The sequence below is a fragment of the Callorhinus ursinus genome, unplaced genomic scaffold (assembly GCF_003265705.2).
Source record: "Callorhinus ursinus isolate GAN/ISIS: 27379988/994484 unplaced genomic scaffold, GSC_fseal_2.0 scaffold13, whole genome shotgun sequence".
Taxonomy (NCBI): domain Eukaryota; kingdom Metazoa; phylum Chordata; class Mammalia; order Carnivora; family Otariidae; genus Callorhinus; species Callorhinus ursinus.
Window position 1 is genome coordinate 37,727,372 of NW_027397075.1, and position 25,670 is coordinate 37,753,041.

At 37.2% G+C, this 25,670-nt stretch overlaps 1 protein-coding gene and 2 pseudogenes across 5 annotated transcripts in view; 1 reads left to right on the forward strand and 2 right to left on the reverse strand.

Annotated features, from left to right (window-relative positions):
• LOC141374014 (mitochondrial import inner membrane translocase subunit Tim9 pseudogene) overlaps positions 1 to 25,670 on the forward strand; it is a 781,319-nt pseudogene that overhangs the window by 204,758 nt on the left and 550,891 nt on the right.
• PLA2G4A (phospholipase A2 group IVA) overlaps positions 1 to 25,670 on the reverse strand; it is a 165,749-nt gene that overhangs the window by 26,540 nt on the left and 113,539 nt on the right. For all 5 annotated transcript variants that reach the window (XM_073900074.1, XM_073900072.1, XM_025877816.2 and 2 more), the window contains 5 exons: positions 20,454 to 20,591; positions 20,275 to 20,367; positions 16,708 to 16,779; positions 10,879 to 11,121; positions 897 to 1,081 (listed from right to left, as the gene is read on the reverse strand). In XM_073900074.1, coding sequence (XP_073756175.1) covers positions 897 to 1,081; positions 10,879 to 11,121; positions 16,708 to 16,779; positions 20,275 to 20,367; positions 20,454 to 20,591 — 731 coding nt within the window. The remainder of the gene's footprint in view (positions 1 to 896; positions 1,082 to 10,878; positions 11,122 to 16,707; positions 16,780 to 20,274; positions 20,368 to 20,453; positions 20,592 to 25,670) is intronic.
• LOC112828784 (BAG family molecular chaperone regulator 2 pseudogene) lies at positions 6,829 to 7,686 on the reverse strand (annotated as a pseudogene).

The window sequence follows — 25,670 nt, forward strand, 5'->3', positions numbered from 1 at the left end:
ATTTAAATACATTCAATTCTTTCCTGTTAACAACCCACCTCTCCTATACAGTTTTCCTATTCCCCACCTCTTGCAGATACAGCACATCTCCTTCTTCCCTGGATAGTCTACAGGATTATCTCCATTTTCTTATCTTCCACCCTTCCTTCAGATCATTGCAGTATGATTTCTGCCCTCATGATGTTATTGAAACTGCCTTTGGGGCGCCTGGGTGGCTCAGTTGGTTAAGCGACTGCCTTCGGCTCAGGTCATGATCCTGGAGTGCCGGGATCGAGTCCCGCATCGGGCTCCCTGCTCAGCAGGGAGTCTGCTTCTCCCTCTGACCCTCCCCCCTCTCATGCTCTCTCTCTCAAATAAATCAAATCTTTAAAAAAAAAAAAAAAGAAAAAAGAAACTGCCTTTGTCCAGTTCACCAAAGATGTCCTTGTTAAGTATCTTCAACTGATTTTTCACAACACTGTATACTTCCTTGATTTTCACTATTTTCCCCTGATAATTGCTGTTGTATCTTCAAAATGTATGTTATGTCCTCTTCTCCTAGTATAACTCCCCATGCATGGTTTTAATTATCTTTTACTTGCTAACATCCAAATCTCAGCATAATTTCCTTGAACTTCAGACAGGTCGCATAATTCTTGTTCTGCTTAAGACTGTAAACTTTAATGTGGGCCATGGGGAATCATTTACAAGTTTCCTCTTTTTCTTTTTTTCTCCTTTTCTAAGTGTCTTTAAGAAGGGGAGTGATTGAATCACATCTATGTTTTTAAAATATGACTGATAGTAATGTAGAAAAATAGGCTCAAGGGATAAGAAATTGGAGGGAAGACGACTAAGATATCTACAAGGCATGCAAAAGAACATGCTAGATCATGGAATGCTCTATAAATTCTCCTTACCTTGAATGGAGGACTAGAGTCACTTGGTCTTGCAGAAAAGTCAAAGGAGATAATGAGATCAACTCCCCTTTGAGGTCTCAGGATCAAGGGGTATGGCAGGTTAAACGTGAGGCCACTGTCCACGACATGAATCTTTTTACTTTTGACATCCAGAGGCTCATATATTTGCTCAAATTCATCAGGATCTTTAAAAAGGAAAGAAACAAAAGAATGAATTAAGTGACCACTTAACATTATTTAGAACATAAAAATATTTTTAATGTCAATTTGTGAATATAATTTCATGTGGTTAGGCCCTCAGGGGAGTCAAACAGAACTGGGCATGGGTCCTGCTTTAGCAACTGTAAAAATTATTTTCTTTAACTCAGAGTTTCCACTTTCAGGGTTGAAGGTCAGATAAGGGTGCTGTGAGGACTAAGTGGGACAATGCATGGAAAGTACTTAGCTCAGGCCCTGGCATTAACTCTAAGCTGCGATCATTCCTTTAACAGTATTACCTCACTTTACCTAAGTATTTACTGGCTTAAAAACATGTCCTCAGACATTATCTTGTTTTAAGTCATGACAGACATGTGAGGTAGGCGATCTCTGTAAGTGAAGGATGAAATAAATTCATCTCTACGGTAACAGAACTGGGGAGTGGCGGAGTCTGAATGGATTCCACACTCTATCTCCCAAGGTGATTGGAGTCCTGGGAAATCATCCCAGTCAACACATGCGGCAGACATGTATTGTCTGCTACTATTTGGGCTCTATTCTATGTGCTGAACAAGATGCAAACTCTGCTCTGACAGAGCGCATGACTGATAAATCAGTAAACAAATGGATAGTTCAGGCAGTATTAAATGCACTGTAGAAAACGAAAGAGGGTCATATCCCATAATAGGGAGTAACTTCAGTTGGATAATCAGGAGAGACCTCTGAGAAGACGACCTTAAGCTGAGACCAGATTAATAATATAGAACGGGCCAACCAAAGATTTGGGGGGATACTTTTTTCCAGGGAAAGAGCCAGAGCAAAGACCCTGAGGCAGAATCAGACTTGGTATGTCTGAGGAACAGCAAGAAACCCAGTGTGGCTACAGTGTTGGAGGAGAGTAGAATGAGGTGACAAGGGGATCTGAAAGAAAGCAGGGTCTAGAAGTTGTTTGTTTTAATAGAAAATGGTAACATGCTTCTTTTCACGTTTATGTGTGGTGCTCCTCATTCACTTCCCAGGAAAAAGAGGTGTGATCAAAATTGAACTGATTTGAGCTGAATGAAATGACATGCAATTGTTTTGTCTGTCTCCTTGTCCTCATACGTGTTCCTTTAAGAAGAAGGCTGGAAATGGAAAGTTCAAGAACAGAGTGAAGATGTTCATACTAGACATGCATTATGATCTCTGAGAAAGCTAGTAACTTCCATTTGGTAAGCATTTTCATAGAGGCAGTAATAAAAACTAGAGGGTCAGACTGACCTGTGTTTATAGAACGCCCCCCATACAGGGTGGTTAATATGTATTATCCAGGAAAACGTTCAGCACATGGTGGGAACCCACTGCATGTTCATTTCCTCCATATATTTCTAAATAAGAATGATCCTGACTATAATCCTCTCATAGTGAATTTTATCATTATGTTTTAAGAGCAAGGGATCCCAAAGAAAGGCAAATCTTTTGAATTCTTCGTGTCCCATTAATCCCACAATTCTCATCATTAAAATCTGAAAAGTACCAATGAAACAATTAGCCTTGACGTTTATTCAATGTGAATCAAAACAGTTCTAAATTAGATGTGGGCCTGATTACTTAAGAAAACGTTATTATCTTTTACATTTCTACAGTTAACAGGGAATCATGTGGTTTTTTTCTCTCCTGTTCATTAAAATTTCCCATCCCTAGAATACTGAACAAGTGAATGCTACAAGCATATACTAGTGTGTTTAGGAATGAAGAGGAAAAGAGTTTACAGTTGAGGTGATTTGTATCACCCAGAACTGGTGAATGAGAAAAGGTGTGAATGAATGGTCTTAAACAAAAAAAACAGATACGCTAAAAAAAAAAAAAAAAAAAAAAAAAAAGCTCTGGGGTATGGTTTAGACAAGAATAAGTTCGTATGATTGACTATATGACTGAACGAAAAGGTAGGCCAAGTTAAAAAAAAAATAAGTCTTACTATATCTGAGGTGAATGCCGTAGGCCAAAAGGACATAAAAGAGAAATTATTCGGTAAATAATTATCTCCAGGTTAATTCTCCTTTCTTTTTTTTTATCAAGTATGTGTGGATTGTAGTGACAAAGTACTTTGCTCCCAGCCAAGATTCTAAATTTCTATCACAGAAACTTGAACCTCAGAATTGTAACATCGAAAAATATATTCTCAAACACGATTTTAATATTTTCCTCTGAAATGTTTGTTTTTTAAAAACTACATATGTAAAAAAATTAAAAAAATAAAGGACTACATATGTAAATTTTTTAAAGGTGAACAATTGTGGGTCTTTGTCTTCTATTAGTTTTTAAATATTTGACTAAGAAGCTGGACGTTCATTACTGGGGTACTTTTATTTCTCCTAAAAGTAGCTTCATGTATTTTGAGTGTCTCTCATGTATTAGAAATTTCCTATATGAGATTTATCATTCTTCTAAGACTCTTACAAAAGAGGTATGATTCGTGTCATATGAAAGATAAGGACGCTAAGACTCAAGAGGTCCAGTTTCACAGTGACAGTCAGGATTCCAAGCCTGGCCCAGGTCTAAGCCACCTGCATCCTGTGTCCCATGGTTGCTTCACTAAGTGGTGGGGCCATAGAACTGAAAAGGTTTAAAAATGGCTAACTTAAAAAGTAGCGATTACAATAGAGAGAGGCTAACTACGCATGCAGCTGTCAATCGTCAAAACCACATTAATATGTGTCTTTAATCACAAGTCAACACAAACATCTTAAAAACACATTAGTGGCAGTATTTTTTACAACGCAGTGATTTCTCCTCATATAATAAAGTATAATGACAGTTCACAAATAGTTTTCTTTGGCTTCCTACACTTAGTGCTTTTTTTGAATTTTAGCTAAAAGATTCACCGAAGCAGACCATTTCTCTCACATTGTTTGATATGCTCCTTCTCGTCATGAAACTGGTAGTCTCCTTTTTTTCTCTCTTATATCCAAGATAACAACTGAGAGACAAATCATGACGTGACCAATTCCCAGCTCTGGCACATAGCTAAACACCATGGTTCGACCCTTCCAAATAAACTGACAGGAAGTAGTGTTTCTTAATTGTGTTGCAAACAACATAGTTTTGCAAGATATTAACAGATGTTCTATACACAAAATAAGAGTTTCATGATCAAATAGGTTTGAGAAATAGAAGATCAACAGCTTAAAGTAATGGCCAGTTATATTGTGTGTTTCCCATTCTCCTTACTATGCCTTGGGCTAACTGCCCTTTTCAATGAGGATGCTACTTAAAAAAAAAATGCTACTTAATCTTCACAGGAAGTCTGTAAGATAGGTACCACTATTATTTCTATTTTGTGAGTAAACTTGGAGTAAATAGTGAGGATTGTTGAATCTTGCTGTCCTACGGTTCCAGGTTCCATCGGGATGGGGGGGGGTGTTGGTTTTTAGTTTGGCTCTATTTTTCTATCATTGTTAACCGACGTTTATGCTAAGTAACTGCTCAAGACTGTCCTGCTAATAAATGGCCCAGCCAGGATTCAAATGTAAATCAGGCAGCTTTTTCAAGTACTATCTTGAGGCACCTTGAGTAGGGCTGCTTAAATTCATTAGAGTAACCCAAGTCATTGTGAAGAGGGGGATGGAGTTAGTTTTTCCAAATTTATTTGAACTTGAACCCGATTTATTGTATAACATCTACTAGAATGTCCGAGAGAGTTTGATAAATCCCACTATGGGAGAATATCCTCCCACAGTTTAAAGCATACATGGCTTCTAAACCTGTAAATGAGTTAATCAGGTTCTTTGTCAGGTATGGAAACATGCTGTGTTTTATAATTATGTACCATCTCCTTAAAGCAGTTCAGCTATGAATATTTGCAATGGTCATTTTTTTTAAAGATTTTATTTATTTATTTGACAGAGAGAGAAAGCGAGAGAGTGAGCAAACGAGCATAAGCAGGGGCAGAGGCAGAGGGAGAACAGGTTCCTGCTGAGCAGGGAGCCCGATGCAGGGCTCGATCCCAGGACCCTGGGATCACAACCTGAGCCAAAGGCAGACACTTAACTGACTGAGCCAGCCAGGCACCCCTGCAATGGTCATTTTATAAATATCTCACACAGATTCAATTTATGATGTACAAAAATGTTTGGGTGTTTGTGTATTGAACTCTGGCCTAAATTAACGCATGCCTCGATTTTTATTCCAGATGGTATGTGTCACAGTAAGTAACATAAACACAAAAGTAAATAGGAAAGAAGTCACATAAATAATGGACAGCTTCTCTGAAATTAGTTTCTACAGGTACACAACTATTTTGAAGTAAGCAAGTGAGAGGAATTCCCTCATCTTATTATTTCTCTTATTTTCAGAAGATTGTCTACAAGGTGAAGTACAAAATATTTTTCTCATCTTAGATTGAGAGATTGTTTTAATTCTAAGATACTCAAATTTTAATCTGTACAAACAAAATCATCATAGGGTAAACTAAAATGTAAGATTTTCCTACACTAAAATGTAAGATTTTCCTAATACAATATTTAGATAGGGTAAAAATCTCTATTTCTTTTTTGTGTGGGGGGAGTAAAAAAATGAGCAAAATAACCTTAAATGTTTTAGTTAAATTATGGTATTTTTGACTGTATAATAAATAGGGGTTTTTTTTAAAGATTATTTATTTTCTAGTGAAAGAGCTACACTTTAATTACTGAAGACAGTACAAATTGATGTAACTCTCATACAAAAAAACTTGGAAATATGTCAGGCCATGAAAATGTATATACCTTTTGACCCAGTAAATCCCACTACTGGGAATTTATACAAAGAAAATCAGAAACAAAAGAAAGAAGAAATAAAGTCTCTGTATATAAATATGTTGCAGGAATAAGCAACAAATTGGAAACAAACTAAATGTCCAATAAGGGGAACGGGGAAGTAAATTATACAACAATACAGAATAAAGGTTTTAAAGTTGACAATTAGACTTCATAGCAGCATTTTTTAAAAAAGGCAAGTTACAATACTGTATTTCTGCAATGATTAAAAATTTAGAGAAATGATGCATTTGTCAAAAGATGAAGTGGACATATAGTTGTTCACAGTAATAACATTAGATGTGAATTCTCTCACACTTTGTCATGTTTTCATATATATCAACAAATATATTCATATTATCAGATGCATAAACCTTAAATTCAAAATAATTTGAGACAGATGTCCAAAAGAAGTGCTTTATGAAAAAGAAGATGTTGGGAAAGTTTCTTATTTTGTGATTCCTTTTGTCCTTTTAAGCACACTACTTAGTTAACAATCGATGAGTGGTTAAGTTTGTCAAGAATTTCTAGTCAAGGGCACCTGGGTGGCTCAGTTGGTTAAGCGACTGCCTTCGGCTCAGGTCATGATCCTGAAGTCCCGGGATCGAGTCCCACATCGGGCTCCCTGCTCAGCAGGGAGTCTGCTTCTCCCTCTGACCCTCTTCCCTCTCGTGCTCTCTATCTCTCATTCTCTCTCTCTCAAATAAATAAATAAAATCTTTAAAAAAAAAAAAAAAGAATTTCTAGTCAACCAAATGCCCCATGTGCCCAAGTATCTCCATGCCAGACAAAGCCCAGGAAAGAACAATAATGCTTTTGGCCCAGGCTGAGCAGTTACTCTCTCCTATATACTAAGTAGTCATCCACAGAATAGTAAAAAATATATATTTTATATATTAGGTGCTAGAGCCTAATACAAGAATTCAATCTAAAAACTTCTAGAAAGATAATTAAAATATTTCTAGTTTTAATTGTGTTATTCACAAAACTGATGACACTGGAATATTTTCCTCATGTGAAACAACAATCAGTATCAAATGTTATGCCTAATACGAAGAACTAATGTTTAATCATTTTTATGTCATTATTTGTAAGTGCTCCTATGTTTCAAAACTGATTAAGTTTGCCTTCAGCATTTTGTTGCAGAGTTTTGGAACCAGCTCCTTTAGAATGCTCTAACAGCTTGACGGCCCTGTCAGAGTTTTCAGTATTTCTAAGCAGAGTCTCTAATCTTAATTTTCTTCTGATCTTCAAGAGCACAGCCAATTACTATGGACTGAAACTTCTGGTCAACAGGCCCAGGTGGCACCTCGGATAAACATGCACCGTACAGTGACATCAAGTGACTCTCGGCATTTCCCAAATCATCCAGAAACTTACTGACGACCTTATCAATAATCCTGGTGGCATGCTTCAGGGATTCTTGCTGCTGGGGGTTTCTAATTGTTTCTACTGAAACTTCAACGGTGAGGGTTCGTCCCACGGTTTGCCGTCAGATTTAATTCTTCTCTTTCTCCGTCGCTGATCTGCCTCATGTCCTGGCTATTTTGAATGCTGTGGATCATTTCCAGGAGGATTTCTTTCTCTTGCTCAACGGCAGTTGCTGCTTCTCTCAAAGCTTCCACCCTGAGCTCCAGCTGGTCCAGGCTCTCCAGCAGGTGGCTGGAACGGTTGGCCATGGAGGAGAAGGAGCAAAAGCGCCCCTCGTTGGCTTTCGCGTTGATCTTTGCCTTGAGCCGTCTGAGCCTCTGAGGCGGGGCGGCCAAAAGGTCACCGGCCTCTCCGGCGGCAGCGAGGGGAGAGTCCAGTGGTTGACGTCACCGCGCAGGGCGCCCGCCTCCCTCTGACGCCCGTAGGGGGGCGGCCCATTTATTTATTTGAGAGAGAGAGAGAGAGAGAGAGAGAGAGAGAGAGAGAGAGAGAACACGAGCAGGGGGATGGGGCAGAAGGAGAGGGAGAGAAGCAGATTTCCCACTGATCACGCAACGTGATGCGGGGCTCAACCCCACGACCCTTAGATTATGACCTGGCCCAAGCGACTGAACCACCCGGGTGCCCCTGTATAATAAATAGAAGTTTTAGGAAGACTTTATGAACCAAGATGATTACATTTTATGATAAATCTTTTAACTTTTAGCTCCACACATGTGGTTAGTCTAAAACTTGGAAATAATCAGGAGATAGACAGGGTCTACCTTAGTAAGGACCTGTCTGAGAGAGCACTCATCGATTTAGTAAATCCAGTCTAAGATGCAGTCATTTTTAAAAATGTTAGCCTGTAAATTATAAATTTGAATGAACTCATCACTGACCTGAGTAGATTCTTGACTAAAATCTATATGCCATACACATTTTTTTTCAACTGGATAAATACAGAGCAAGTGAAACAGAATTTTTAGGAGATACAACGTTAAGAAATAAAATTTAAGATTCTTCGCAAAGAGCATTAATTGAAAACAATTTTAGATTAACACATTCCAAAATAGGTCAACAAAAGAATGTTTAGTCGCGGTAACCCCGTATTTTGAGACGATTCAATTTTCTACTTCCTCCTTTGGTTTTATGAGAACTATCCATGAGTCTTCTTTCAAAGGGCACCCAATAAAGAAAGGAATCAGAACAGGTGACATACAACTATATTCTCCAAGCATCACAAGTGAGGACTATGTCCTAACGGATCCACAGTTCTATCAGAATCGGGGTTGCTGGATGTCAGTTTTACTCTACTTTTCTATTGTTCTTAACTAAACTATATAAATCTTTCCATGAATCAAAACTTCAAGGAAAAGTCAAAAACTGATTTCAATTTTTATGAGGGCAAGGATCACATGTGTCTTGTGGACGACTGGATCCCTTGTACCAAACGCATTGCGAGTGCTCCGTAAATACCGTGTGAATGCACGAGTAAACAAAAGAAAGAAGGAAGATGAAAATGGAGAACAATTTGAAAACAGGTGAAAATAATGAAAGACACATTTCTTAAGGTTGCCAGATTTATCTACTAAAAACACAAGATGCTGTAAATTTGAATTTCAGACACACAACAAATAATGTTTTAGTACAAGTAGGTCCCAAATGTTGCAAGGGCCACACTTACACTACATATATACACACATATATATGGTTTGGAATTCAAATTTAAGTAGGCCTGCTGTATTTGATCTAGCAACCGGAACACCTCTGAATCTACATAAAATATTGCAAAACCACCTGGGAGTTGTTAAAATGCGGAGTGCAGGATGCATGCTGTGCAAACCAAGGAGCTGTTCTGGGTAATTCTATCAAAATCCTAACTACTAATATAGTACACAGAAAGGAAACTTCCATTTGACATCAGCAAAATAATGACTAACAAAAACAAGGGCTGTGGGAAGGGAGTCTTGCAGAAAAGAAAAGCTTCTGAGCAACATTGAGGTCTGTGACCCCATTCTAGCTGAGAAACTGTAGGCAATGAGAATGACTTTCTTTGATCTCTCTTTTCTTTAAAGTAAAATAACTATAAAGATTCTTTCTAGTTCTAAATGACCTTTGAGACTAAGTTTTTTTTAGCAGCCGTCATCATTCATCCATAAAATCTAAGTTTCTAAGGATGACACATTTAATGGGTATTATAATGGCAATCAGTATAATCAAGTGCCACAAGACAAATGAGGTCACTGATTAATGGCCAAGGGTTTTTTTTTTTTTAATTTTGGATGAATTTTAAAATAGATACTGACTCTATCACAAACAGACTTTTATCATTGTTAATATGAAAGGGTGTAGATTGCAGGTATATAATCATACCCTACCTTACATCCTAGACTTTGATGCCATAAACATAATGCAAAGTATAGTGAGTTTCTACACCTCTTGTTTAAACAACAGGGGAAACCTTTGCTTTTGCAATTTCCTTTCAGCTCAAGCAACGAATGGAAACAGCACTAGCAGAAACACCACCAAACCTAAAGGTATGTCCTAATTTTCACAAATATTTTATAGGCATGATGCTTAACCAAAGAGCAGAAGAAAGGGTTTTGGAAAAATCCCACTTACGTTTCTAAAGCATCCTGTTGATGCCCTTCAGCAGAAATAACTGAGAAATGACATCTGGGCAGTTAACAGAAAAATGATGGTATGACGAAGTAGAAAGATTTTAGATGACAGGATCATTATAAGAAAGATTATTATGTATTGATTAGTCACGAAGGCAAATTTAACTTTTAATTTAAAACATGCATGGAACTGAAAAATAGAGGGAATTATTCCTCGGAATTTGACAATGTAACAAAAACCACAGTGAGTGGGTTCTTACCAGCTGGTCTTAAGAAAGTTACCTAACTTTTCTGAGAACCGGAGGGACAGGCCCAGGAACCTCATGGACACTGAGCCCAGTGAAGTCAACTCCCCTTGGAACCTTAGGTTGCAGGGACTCCCATGCTGCGGCACACAGTTGGGCTAAAGACCACATTAACCAGAATCCCATATGTGCCGGTTCTGCTGAGACCTGCCCTTTGCCAAGGAAAAACACCCACACGAGATTCAAAGGAGGAAATGAGACACAGGCTACATTTCTGCCATTTCCACTGCCAAGCACAGTTGTGTGGGCGTTTGTGGGGGTGATTCTGAAGTGTTTTTGGAATCATTCCTGGGAGCTCAGTCTGGAGCTTGTCTTCCAAGCCTTGGAACGACTTTGTAAACACCTAATTCTCTACCTTAAACCCCCCTCAGTTAAACAAGGGAGACGGTTTCTTGTTTTCTGAGTGAACCTTGTCCAATACAGAGAGGATCTAAGGTTCCTCCTCAGTGTTTCAGTGAAAATTTGCTATGCTGACATAACTATGCCATTTCCTGTCCAACGAATGTTTTTCTTCCAAAAAACCAGTAATTTGAAGTAATTTTGAATTAAATGGATGTTGCTGTAATTGAATAAAAAGGGATAGGTACTGACAATGATCAAAAGGCTTCTCCCTAGAAAGGGATAAAGATCTCCTGAATTAGCATCCATGGATTATGTTTTGTGTGCATACCTGCTACAGCTGTATCCAGTTCATCTTCATCCAACGATTCCTGTGTCATAAAGTCTTTCAGAGGAGACATTGGATAGGATGTATTGAGATTCAAGCCCAACATGAAGTTGTGCACCTTCCCAGCACGTCCTTCTCTGGTATTGAATAAGGTTGAATCACTCACCAAAGCCATTATCATACGATGGACCCAACTTGCTTGATTATCATTGTGATATTCCCTTTTAGCATCTTCATTTTCAGTGCCTAAGGAAAAAGAACTAGAACATTATATAGATTCCCAAGTCCATTAAAAAAAACAAAAACAACAACAACAACAACAACAAAAACTTTGGATCAATACCTAGTAGTGCAATTGCTGGATTGTAGGGTAATTCTATTTTTAACTTTTTGAGGAACCTCGTACTGTTTTCCAGAGTGGCTGCACCAGTTTGCATTCCCATCAACAGTGTAGGAGGGTCCCCTTTCTCTGCATTCTCGCCCAACACCTGTTGTTTCTGGAGTTGTTAATTTTAGCCATTCTGACTGGTGTGACGTGGTATCTCATTGTGGCCATTCGAAGGGGCACAGGCACCCCAATGTTTATAGCAGCAATGTCCACAATAGCCAAACTATGGAAAAAGCCATCTGTCCACTGACAGATGAATGGATTAAGAAGAGGTGGTATACATATGGAATGGAATATTACTCAGCCATCAAAAAGAAAGAAATCTTGCCATTTGCAACCGTATGGATGGAACTAGAGGGTATTAAGCTAAGTGAAATAAGTCAGTCAGAGAAAGACAAATACCGTATGATTTCACTCATATGTGGAATTTTAGAAACAAAAAGATGAACATAGGGGAAGGGAAGGGAAAATAAGATAAGAACAGAGAGGGAGACAAACCATAAGAGACTCTTAAGCATAGGAAACAAACTGAGGGTTGCTGGAGGGGAGGTGGGGAGCGGCTGGGGTAACTGGGTGATGGGCATTAAGAAGGGCACGTGATGTAATGAGCACTGGGTGTTATATGCAACTGATGAATCACTAAATTCTACCCCTGAAACTAATAATAGACTATATGTTAACTAAATTGAATTCAAATAAACATTTAAAAAAAATCTTTGGCAACTGAATGTTAAGATTAATAGTGAAGCTCTATGGTTTTGGTTCAATAAACATTTATTTGTCTAAATTAATATAGTGAATATTTCAATCATTTTTGTTCTTAAGTTGTTCTTACTTTAAACCTATAGTCAGTCTACAGGTTGTGTTCTTGATGTGTTACTTGGTCTATTCTTACATTTCCAGGCAAACTTCTACTTTCCCCTGTCTGTCCTTCTCTAGTCCTCTTCTTCCTTTCCTCTGACTACACACACACACACACACACACACACACACACACACACACACAGGGAAATTCCACAGTAGCTAATCCTCTCCTCTCCATTACTAAGTTTCCTTCCCTATCCTGTTTAGTAAACATCCAGAAATCATGCAAACTGAGAGAGACAACTGAAGGATTCAACACACATATTTGCTGCTCAGTAAACACTACAAACACTCATCTCATCCTTGCTTATAAAGTTGGGAATTTAATACCATGTGATTTAAACACATGCTTTAACATGTCTTAAAATTCAGCAATCTTCCAAAAGAAGCAGTTTTAAATGACTTTTTCCTTAAAACCCGTGCACACATCACCACTGTTGGGAAGCCACATCTTGTAGCTGTTTAAAACGTTGGCTTCAGAATCAGACTGTCTGGATTTCAATCCTCTCTCTTCTGCTTACTAGTTAGTTAACTCTTCCCAGTCCTCATCTCCTCATCAGGACACCTCATCTCCTCATCGGGACACCTCATCTCCTCATCAGGACCAGTGTGAAGATGAACTGAGAGAGTCCATTCACGTACATCTCTTAGAAAAATGCCTGGCCTTTCATAAATTCATTACAAACACTAGTTCGTAGTAGAGACAGGGGTGGTAGTGACAGCTGCATCATCATCATCATCAATATTACTCATTCATAATCCAAGTCGAGGAACGCTGTGTGGTAGAGTATAATTCCACCTGCCCACATCCCTCTGTTCAGATTTCTGGGAACTCTATATAAATAGACATGCATCTACAAAACTGTATGTGTGTGTATTTGAGAAAAAAGAAAGTCTACGTTCAAACTTCATAACTTCTCACAAATGCTAACGAGACATACATAAAATCATAAAATCATAAGAAATACCAATTTTTTTAATCTACATAAAGATTGGCTTAACTGAGCTGAGTAAAGGAACGGATCTTTCACGAGCCAATTCAGATGAATACATACTCACAAAAAAATAGTACATTTTCGACTCCCACACTTGCCAAATATGACAAAGAAAATCTTTCACGAGAACAAATTGGGCTTTAAGGTGAATGATTTAGCGGTGGCTGGGTGGCTCAGTCGGTTAAGTGACTGACTCTTGGTTTCAGCTCAGGCTGTGATCTCAGGGTCGTGAGATTGAGCCCCGCAGCAGGTTCCATGCTTAACTCAGAGTCTGCTTGGGACTCTTTCTTCCGCTCCCTCTGAGCACACACATGCGTGCACCCTCTCTCTCAAATAAATAAATCTTTTTTAAAATAAAGTGAATGATTTATAGTTTCCAGTTACACAGGATACAAAGAAGATACCCATTATTTTCCAAATATTTGGAGCTTCCTCCCTACTCCTCCACCTCCCTCTCCTCTTTTCCCTTTCACCTTCTTGTTCCTCCTCCTTCTCCTTCTTCTTCACCATCATAATTATCATCATCATTATTGTTATTATTATTAAATAAACCCCACTTCTGTACCAGAAGAAGATCTACTTCCCTTATGAGATATTCGGAAATGGCATCATTTGTGGGACAAACCCAGCACTCAACAGATAAATGATAACTGGCTGCTTTTTAGTTATAACACTAAGTAAATTTTTATTTGCATAGGCTTTTACTTAAAGCCCTCTGTATGCATTTGCAATATGATAATTATAACAATTCTGTGAGAGCAGGTAAAATGATGCCAGGATAGATCTGAAGAAACTAAAGTTGAAAATTCCTAAAGATCTCGCTCAAAATCCTATGATGAAAAATGAAGAAGCCTCAAGAGAATGAGAAAACGAGCCATAGACTGGGAGAAAATATTTGCAAAAGACACATCTGATAAAGGACTGTTACCCAAAATATACAAAGAACCCTTAGAATTCAACAATAAGAAAACAAACATCCCAGTTAAAAAATGGGTAACAGACACCCCACCAAAGAGGACAGAGAAATGGCAAGTAAGCATATGAAAAGATGCTCCACATCATATGTCACCAGGGAAATACAAATTAGAACATCAATGAGATAACACCACACACCTATTAGAAATGCCAAAATCCTAAACATTGACATCACTGAATGCTGGTGAGGACGTGAAGCAACAGGAACACTCACACATGCTCGTGGGAATGCAAAACAGTACAGCCACTTTATCCAGCAATCATGTTTCCTGGTTTTTACCCAAAGGAGATGAAAACACATCCACACAAAAATCTGAACATGGATGTTTATAGCAGCTTTATAACGGCCAAGACTTGGAAGCAAATAAGATGTTCTTCAATAGGTGAATGGATAAATAAACTGGTACATTCAGATCATGGAATGTTATTTGGTGCTTAAAAAAAAAAAGGGGAGCTATCAAGCCATGAAAAGACATGGAGGAAACTCAAATACATATTACTAAGTGAAAGAAGCCGATGTGCAAAGGCTATGTATTGTGTGATTCCAAAATCTGAGTTCTGGAAAAGGCAAAACGGTGGAGACAGTAAAAAGATCAGTGGTTGCCTGACATTGGGGTGGGGGGCGGATAGAGGAATAAATAAACAACACAGAGGGATGCTTCGGGCAGTGAAACTACTCCATATGAAGCTATGATGGTAGATACATGTCATCCTACTTTTGTGAAAACCTATAGGATATATGATACCAAGAGTAAACCCTAAAGTTTGGACTTTGGGTGATAAGGATGTGTCAATGCAGTTTCATGGATTGTAACAAATGTACCACTTTGATATAGGATGTTGATAGTGGGGGAGGCTCTGTGTGTGGGGGGGTGCAGGAAATATATGGGAACTCTCTGTTCTTTTTGCTCAATTTTGTTGTGAATCTAAAGCTACTCTAAAAAAAGTTTTATTTAAAAGGGAAAAAAATGAATATTAAGAACTAATAAGAAATCCCTAAGAACATCCTGAAACTCATTCTCCAATCTAGGTTGGTACTAAAACCAAAGTAGGCATGTTCAAAGGGTCTTTGAATTTCTCAACCTTAAGATAACCGGAGGTGATCAAATGTACCTACCATCTACAGCAATTTCCTTGATAATTAACAAGCCATTATTACACCTACCCAACAGTCCCTTTATCAATACACATTAATTCTAGAAATGTTAGGCATATACTGTCTATCCCCTTTGTACTGGCTAGCACCCTTCATTAAAAGGAAATTCAAAATTAAAAAAAAAAAGACATGGGGCACCTGGGTGGCTCAATCGTTAAGTGTCTGCCTTTGGCTCAGGTCATGATCCCGGGGTCCTGGGATCGAGCCCCACATCGGGCTCCCTGCTCAGCGGGAAGCCTTCTTCTCCCTCTCCCACTCCCCCTGCTTGTGTTCCCTCTCTCGCTGTCTCTCTCTCTGTCAAATAAGTAAGTAAGTAAATAAATAAATAAATAAGACCTAAACAACTAAAAAAATTAAAGTTAAAATTATGAAGGAGCCAGAACGAGGACTGAGTTCTTTCCAGGGCAGGGTTCCAGCAGGGTTCCTGCCTAAATATGGAATTAGGCCAATCACTGGCTGCATGAAGCAGCAGGAGAGTGGGCAAATAGGACTGAACAGGAGACTGGGAGCAGGGGCCAAACCCTGTGCCTGGTCGAAAGTTCTGTCTGCCCAGGGAAGGGTTAATTTTTTAAATTTTGTAAGAAACTATAGGCTAGCTGAGTTGTGGACTTGTGGACCTGCATTTCCCAGAGAAGGTACCTTTCCTCTAGTTTATACAAACTCATTTTAATTTTAATGTTGATTCAGCAAGGATAAAACAGGCTCCTCCAATATCTATACCGTGGCAGGAGGAATTCATGAATTTAGAGCAGGAAAGCATTTAACATCTTCTAAAATCTAGATGCACACATTCACAGGGTCATAGGATGTTTACCCAGTTGTTGTAAAATCACTCCATTTTACCATGTACCATTTGCAACAAATATCCCTGATCCCTGCCCTTATCCCTGCCCTGACTTCCTCCCTGATCCTGTGACCCACACCAAGCTAAAAACTAACTTGTCAACATGTGAAAGAACTCATTTACACTTAAAAATAACATCTACGAAAAAGATTTCTTGATAATTCTTCCCCAAGAGATGGATTGTTGACAATGGGATAAGGCTCAGGAATGGACTGAGAATAATTGTTCACATGATACTTTATTAATAATAAAATTTTTACAAATGAAATTTTAATTTTTAAAGCCATGGGAAAACGTTCTCACATCACAATTTTCATGCCAAGAAGCCTGGTGCTCTAATTGGACTTAGAACTCGGTATTTCTACCATCCCAGTTTATTTTCCGCTTGTTCAATGGATAATATTTTGAGGTATTAAAAAGAAAAGCATAAGGGATATTTATGTTGGCATATTTTATTATACACACAGCATCCATTCTCTCTGTGAACCAAAAGCGACAATTCTCTATCACTCAGTGACTTAAGCAGAAACTACCATTAGCATCTTGAGAGAATCAGACACATCACGTAGTTCCTTTCCTAATGGACTTCTGCCAGAGAAGATTCTCTTACCTTTGGGTTCTTGTGATTCATCATCACTATCCGAACTGTCATTACTCACAATATGCTCTGCTGTAATATTCTCTGCAGGGGAAAAAACCAACAGCTGAAGGATCTCAGGTGTCAAGACTCACAATTAAATTTACTGTAAGGAAGTAATCTCAGGAAAACCACCAAGTGAGATCTACCAAGTTTACTAGTGTAAATTTAGATCAATTTAGTACTTAAATTTATTATTTTTACTAGTATTTTCAAATTTCTCATTGGACAACAAAATTTCCTAGAACAGGAAAAATTAGTTTAAAGCTACTCATTCATGATTTAAAAAAGGAAAGAATGTTTATTTGTTTGTCTTAATGCTGACAGAAAGAAGAACGTGGTTATAGGAAGCTCCTTGTTATACTAAAAAGGTATATTTTTCTTCAATTAAGTATGTTAAGTGGTGTTTATGAGGGTAAATGCAGGGTAAAACCAAAATCCTCAGGGGGACCACAGAACAATTCCTTCAAAATGAATAAAAGCTACTAATATAAGGTATCTTTTGATTTTCAATAATACTGAAAATTGTTTGTTGAAATGTGCCTTTTGGTGTGAAGAATTTGTGCTTCCTCAGAACATTAAGAGGGCAGTTATAAAAACTAAAACAGAAACCATAAATCCTTAACACTTAAAACAAAGACAGGAGTAAAATCCACATAATAACTAGCTTTTTTTTTTCCAACTAAAAATTAACTAAACTATGGAGTACACAGACCATTCTTATAGTCAGCATTTGTAGAAAAATCAAACTTTCTTTGGACACTTACATGAAACCACTGTCTGTATAGTGACTTATTTCTTCTCTCAGTCAGTAGAATTATTTTATTTTAAAAAATACGAATCTAAATTTATAATTTTCAGTGATAGAATCATTTGGGGGCTTTAAACTTGGAGAAATCGATGTATAACATTTAGTTTCCCCACGTTACTCTGCCTACGTTTACTATACCTACATAAATGTCATATACATGAATGATTGAGGGTATATAATGGAAGGGTTTTAAATGCTTGAGATAGTAAGCTGACTTTAATTTTTAGATTTTATTTAATTTTACTGGCATGATTACACATATGAAATTCAATAGAAGATAATGTTCCTGGGCTAATATTATTTATTTCATTTCATGACTATTACAGAAAGTAGTTTTGTTGTATAGTAGAGGGGTGGTATTAAGAAATGATCTGCTCTAGGTGTCCTATACATTAGGTGTGTCTCTAGTCATATATGTATTTTAGCAGAACTAAATTTTCTTCCTGTAAGCATTTTTTTTCTTTTTTTTGTCTTATTTGATACTCTCATTTAAGAAAATGGTTCACACACAAAAAAAGATTCACTAAAATATCATCTTTTTTGTAAAGGTATTTTCAAGAGATGAAAAGCTAAATATTTGAATGTATCTATTTTCCATCACTATAGTAGAACATATAGCTCCAACTGTCCAAAAGCACAGATTGCTCACATTCAAAATTCCTTGAGACTGTAAAGAGTTTCATTTAGAGTTATCAGGTTATGGTCCAATTTACCATAATGTCTTTCTTCAGAGGGGAGGAAGCAAACACAGAAACCACCTCTGAGCACCCCTTTAAAAGGTAGACTTTAGTCAACTCGTGGATGAAAGAGTTACAAGGTGTCTTCGGATTCCCCTCAGTCACCTCTCTGGTCTCATTTCTGGAAACCCTTACCTAATCTGAGGTAACACGCATCCTGCTGGCAAGTGGATCTCGAGTACACAATATTCCCCCTCAGTCTGACACACAGGACAAGTAAATAGGCTGCCAAACCACTGGCTCCAAAGGAAACATCTTACAACAAAGAATATTCTGAAGACCATTTAGTATAAACACTCTCCTTTTCCTTGGCCTTCAGCCATTGTCTCACCCAGATCTGTTATTTCAGTCCCATTCTCTTCCTGCCATAGGAGGAAAAAATACCAAGCCCTAGGTTTATCTAGGTTATTCAACAGAGAAGGAGCACAGAGAAGCAAGCCTCATAACATGTGCTCCATCTGTTCTTTTTCTCTTTTCTTCTGAAATCTTCACAAAATTTTGAGAAGAGTTATTTCCATAAAATTAGAGATACAAACAGGCTATTTATCCATGTGGGGTATAATGTTCATTAAAAAAAGTCAAGTCAGAGCATTTCAGCAATAGACACCTGGCCTCCCAGTTACTCTTGAGAGAATGGGGCTCTGTAGTTAAGGCTGGAGCAGGCTCAGAAGTTCCACCTACCTTGGCCTCTTGTTAACTGAGTGCTGCTCAGAAGACAGGAGCAAGTTCAAGCACAAAGCACTTTCTTTACTGTTTTCATTTTAAAATTGTTGGTGCCAGTGCGATCATAAAATCACTTCTCCATTACGTATGAAGAACTACCCCAAAATACAAATGATACTACTAAAGAAAATATTAAGGACTGTGGAAAATTGCTGTGCACTTAATATCAATATCAAACAGCTAAAATCAATTTTGCAGGAGGGATGATAACACTACTTAGAAGCCAATTTGTAGTGCATTAATGTTCCAATTGTGTTCTTTTTTTTTGCATATAAAGCTTAATTAAATCAACTGTCGCTGCCTGGAAAAACTAAGGGCAGCTTGTCAAAAAAAAAAAAAAATCCTACATTAAGTTTTTTACACGCAAGTATTCTTGAAATGAATTGACTGTTGAAAAAGTCAGACAGAGAAGAGGTAGTAGGTAGTTAGTGTGCTGGTAATCTACAGGACCCTCCTCCCAGCTCCTGCTGGGCTGGCCCCATAATTTAGATTTAGCATTCACGGCTCCTTCCCCACAGCCAGTCAAAATAGGCATAAGGAAACAGCTGGAAAGGCATCTAGGAGACACTGAATGGATGTTTCATTTTGTTTGCTTTGAGTCAAATTTCCTCGTCAATGAAAACCGATGTTCCTGTCATTAATTTTATAACGAATGAAAATCACTGGTCCTCAGTTGAGTCTGTCTACTTTTTCAAGTTTTGTAAATATTATTTTGTAATTTATTATGGGCCAATGAGTTAGATTTAAAGAAAATCATTAGTGTTAACTTACTAGATGCAACTTGAAATATTTTTTCCTCCTTTTTGGTATGACTCAGCTATATGAAACTAACAGAATTCTAATGAGTTAGTATTTAAGAGGTAAGTGAGCTGGCAAGCATGAATTTAGGTATCATACTGTGTTCAATTGCTGATGAATCTAATCTTTTAAAAGTGATTTGATAAAAGGAATATTTGATATTTGATAAAAGAAAGATTCTCTAACACAAGTAGTATGTTTAGATATATGATGACAAAGAGGAATGATGATGCTCCAGTTAAAAATTATTCTTAGGAATCAATAGTTCTTACGAATTTCAAAACCTCAGTGTCAGAATAATACTTAAGTAATATACAGATGATTCTTAGGAAATACTTAAGTTGATTTAATCAAGTTATTGGTAACTTTAGAACAATTACAGTCTTAATGGTGATTTAATTTTCTATATATGCATGTTAAAATTTATCAATTTAGCACAATATGATCAACAGAAACATGTTTTAACAATACCTAATTCTTCCTCCATTGTGGAACCTTTATTCTGTGAGCCAGAAACTCCCAAGACTCTGTTGAACAGTATAGAAAAGGCACTGCCCCAGACACCTAAAATAAAGCAAAAATGGAGAATAATTTAGAATGCACCAAGATTTAAAAGTCAAGCAAACAAATGGTAGATATTCATCACTTACCCATTAAGAAATGCAAGGGATTTTCTTCATATTTCTTCACAACTGTTCCCATAAAAAATTTGCTTCCAAATAAGTCAGGAGCCATAAAAGTACCATATTTAGCCATGCCGATCTCATATGGGCTAAATTCAACCCAATCTGAAAGCATTTAAAAAGAGTGTAATCTATTAATAGGAAAACAGTACAGAAGTGTGCACAGTTGAAGATCACTCCAACAATGTCTTATTTTCATTTATTTAAAATATTTTTAAAAATTAACCAAATACCTATTATGTATATAGCACCATATAGAAGTTGGGTAAAAAGAGCTTACTGAGATGAAAACACAAAAGGATCCCTCTAATTTGTACAAACTGAATTATCTTTCGCATTTAAAAGCTCAGACATCTTTTATGAAGTCCATCTTAATTCTAAAGAATGGAAAACAGAAAACTGCTAACTCAGATGTAAAATCTATGAAGGAGATAGAAGAAATTAAACTCTGATAATGCAAGCAGACTATGAACTGGAAGAAGGTATTTTCTAACATTTGCCTTTCCTTCATTTTTCTTTAATTTTGCTTATTAATTATTCCTCTGACTCAAGATTATAATACAAAGTTTTTATGCTGAGTGTCTTAAACACATGGTACTAGGGTCAAAAAAGCATACTTTCTAGGAGCAGAGACTATGGAGCCAGAGCCCAGGGTTCATATCCATTTTGCTGCTTACCAACTATACAAGCTTTGGTAGATTACTTGTGTTCTTTGTGTTTTAGTTCCCTAATCTACAGAATGTGAATAAAATAAGGAGAAAATAAGGAGATTGTAAAATTGTTGTGAAAATCTAATGGGTATAGAAATGTAAAGAACTGGCTCAGTTGTTGAGCATCTGCCTTCGGCTCAGGTCATGATCCCAGGTCCTGGGATGGAGCCCCGCATCGGGCTCCCTGCTCAGCAGGAAGCCTGCTTCTCTCTCTCCCACTCCCCCTGCTTGTGTTCCCTCTCTCGCTGTGTCTCTGTCAAATAAATAAATAAAATCTTAAAAAAAAAAAAAAGAAATGTAAAGAACTTAGAATAGGGCATAGCACATTTTAATCACTCTATAAATGGTAGCCACTATTAGATTTCATGTATATCCATGGCTATCACTGTGTCTAATTATGCATCCAAAAAGAATTTCTGGTTTCTAATTTCTACTTCCCTCACTTGCTACTCTCAGTCCTCCCCTTCCTGGTAAATGGTACTACTTTTCAGATATTCATGCCACTATTCATATTTTATCCTTGACAGTTCTTTTCCTTTTATATCTTATATAAAAAAACTCAAGTTCCATAGGCTCTCTTACCAGATATGCTTACAAACAGGCTGCTTATCCATTTGTCCACCATGGACCACCATCCATTTGTACCCTACCGGTACAAGCTGCCATACTCTCTTCCCTGGATCTCCACAATAGTCTTCTAAAACATCTCTTCTCTATTCCCCTGCTATCTTTTTGATACTTGTAGCAAGAATGAATTTTTAAAAATAGAAATCACAGCACACTAAGGCCAGCTGAAAGCTTTCCAATGGCTTCCCATTACACTGAACACAAAAATGTGGTCAACAAGGCTTCAGGATGGTCTTGCTGGTGCTCCCTGACCTCATGTCCTAACCAATCTCCCATTATGTTGGTCTTGCTCTTTCCACTTCAGCCACACAAATCTTCCTAATGTTCCTCAAAGAGAAAGCTCGATGACACCTCAGTGCCTTTATGCTTGCTATTACCTTATGCAATTACAAGGCTTGCTCCTTCTTAACCTTTAGTTCAAGGTCCAATTTCATTGGCCACCCTCTGTAAAGTCCCACAACCATCCACCCTTGCCTAACCCGAAACCCTCTGCTCTCCTTTATCCCGCCCCTTCTGAAATCATTACATGCCTATCCAAACAATCCAAAATCCAGGTAACTCAAAAATCCACAAATTTTTCTGCTATTCATTTGGTGGTAAAATCTGACCTGAATTCATTCAGCAGAGAAAAAAAGTCTTGAAATGATGTGAGGCTGATTTTTTTATCTATCTCACTAAATATGAATATTGACATATCCTATTAGAGAAATCACTCTATTTGACTATGAGATCTCAGGGCGGTATTATGTAATATACAATGTAAGTATGTTTTTTTAACTTTAAAATCTAAAATATTCTGAATTCCAAAACATCTATCCCCAAAGTTTTAGAAGAGGGATTGTGGACGTATATTTATTGTTTACTCTGTCGCAGATCATTACATTCTACTTTTGTCAAGGAAGTTATGAAATCACAGTTGGGATGAGAACACATTATAATTCATTTTAAATCAAAGCCAAGTGGCACATATACCTTTCATCAGAAAGTGGTGTGCTTTATACTGATTTACATGGAGTTAAGTCAGACATGACTAGCAATGAATCAGAGGTTGCTAGGAAAATTCTGTATTACTACAAGTAATTTCCCATCTCTGAATTTCATCTCCTTATCTTGGGTACTGAAACACAGTAATTTCTCGAGTAATGACTTCTTTATTAATGCTGTGGTGTGCGCACACAGTTATTACAGACATTCTCAAGGTAAGCTTGCTCTCTAGCCCTTACTGAAGGACTCACTATAGTATGTGACTATTACTCTTTTTGCTGTTGACTCGCACATTTCAAACTTGAACCTCTCTCTTGTACCTCCATGTACTTGTTTCCAACTTCCTGTTGCGCATTTATACTTAGACATGCTGTCATCACATAGCACTATGCTTACCTGGAAAGGAACTCATCCTTCCTCCCAGGCTAGCTTAACTGTTTCCATAAACCACGCTATTATAGTCCCAAAAAGGAAGTTTTTTAAACTGAAACTTTTACTCACTCACAATCAAACCCATTTATTACCATCTCTCACTGATTACCTTTGGGCTTTTCACATCCATCTTCATCTCTTCCTATCAGGATCTCCTTAGTTCCAGGCCTTTATTACAAATGCACAGTGATAGCGCTGCTTCCCATTTCTTTCCTTGCTAATCTACCCATATGAATCACCAAAATACTTTTTTTTTCCCCCAGAAACACGACTTAAACAATTTTATCGCCCTGCCCCCAATTTCCCATTATCATCATCATTGAATAAAAAGATTTCTGTCTGGAATTCAAATCTTTCTATAACTTGGCACTAATAGTTTTCCCAAATGTAACACCTACCTTCACCGACTCATACTAAGGCTAGTTTCTTTTTACTGCTCTCCAAGACCTACTTTTGGCTCCCCTTCTGAGCATTTTCTCATGCTATTTCACACAAAGAGGACCATTCACCTCCCTTGATAGACCTTTCCATGTTCAACTGAAAACTGAGTTCCATCACCCACATGAAGTTTTTCTTATGATTGCACTAAAGCTCTATGGTATCTTACTCTTAGGTCAGTTCTACACACTTTAAGAGATCATAAGATTCTATGTGTACGGCTCATTCATTTTCCATGTTTTATTTTCGTCTTGTTAATGTGATTGTAACTTCCCTGAGGAATAATATTACATCTTTACTCTTATGTATCTGTCAAAGAATTTAACATGATGTTGAGTTCGTAAGTTGTGCTCAATAAATGCAATTTATTATCAATGGAAATGTAAAAATGAAAGCACTGTAGTGAAGTGAAGGAGTCAAAATATTTAACAGTTTAAACAACTAGTGTTTATTTGTTTAAAATCTTCAAATGAGGAAAATGTTTAAAATTATTCTAAAGGGAAGAAAAACATTCTCTGATATTGTGGAAATAAAGTTGATAAAAACTTCTGTAAGCTAAGATAATTTGGTTCTTTGACTTTTAAAAATATTATTCAGATAATATTTCAACTTTTTTCCCCCTGAATATCCATTTTTAATCTAAGCAAACTTTAAAGTAATACAGACATCTCTCTTCTCCTCCCGCCCCACAACCCAAGCTACTTGAAGCTTCATAACATAACACCTTTGAATCTCTTATCTGGGTACAAGATCCACATAACTAATGCTTGATGGCTTTGTCCAACTCTGTTGGAAGAAATAGCTTTGAACCTCCTTATTGTAAAAGCTTAACAATGAAGGTTAATGGTGTATCTCTCATCTCAGTAACAATATTGCAGTCAGGCAGATGGTCCAAATCAGACACATCAAGGTCAAAAGGTACATAAAACAGCGTTTCCCACTCTCGATGAATCCAAAGCATTCACTTGTTCTTTAATGATTGTGGTCAGATTTTCCACTGAGAGTGGCTACTGCCTCAAAGTTCAGAATAAAAAAAGGTGACTATGAAAATGTCATAACAATCATAACAATAGTAATGACACTATATTTTATGTCTCTTTATGATGTTCCATCTTTTGCCTACCTCGTGTGATTGTCTTAATAGCTCTGTAAGATAAACCTGATGTTTATTAATATCCTTTTTTTTAATAATGAGGAAAATAAGAATCAGAGAGATGAATGACCCACCTAAGGTATTTCAGTCTAGAACTAAGACAAGGCTTCCAAATTAGTCTAGTGCTTGTTTGACTATATCATAGTGCTTTTGGGGTAAAATGGCTTATTTGGCTATGCACAGACTTGAGCAGCATACTAGTAGGATTTATCAACCTATCTGCAAACATTCCAAGACCTCACAAAACAATAGGTATAGGAATGCAAAAACAAAACAAAACCGCTTTCATCATGGCACTTACTTTTCTTATATGAATAAACTTCAGTTCTCTTTATGAACTTCATTACAATCAAGATCTTGCTCCTTATTACTGCTGGGCATGCCATGGTTACCCCAGACTCCTAATGTATGCTTTACCCCCTTTCAATAATTAAATTTGCCTTTCATATATAAAACCGATTTATAGTTAAGATCCAGACCTTTGCTTTCTCATACAGCTTTCATAGAGCACTATATTTTTAAGATTTACTTAAACTTAAGTTGGGTGTGCCACTGTTTTATGTACTTTGCATACTTTATATTAAATTTTTTAGAGAAACATATGATAGGCTTATCCTTATTTAACAGATGTAGAAGCAGACTAAAAGATGTCATGTAACTTGGTCAAGAAACAATGCATAGTAACTTCTCTCTTGTGCCTTAACTTCTTTGATAATTATTGTAAATTTCCCAGATTATAAGGCCTGATAGAATGGGGGCAATATACTGTGGTGGGGAGGGGAGTTCATGCTTAGCACCTGGCTTACTACATTCTACACAGTCAGTAACCAGAGAAGCCAA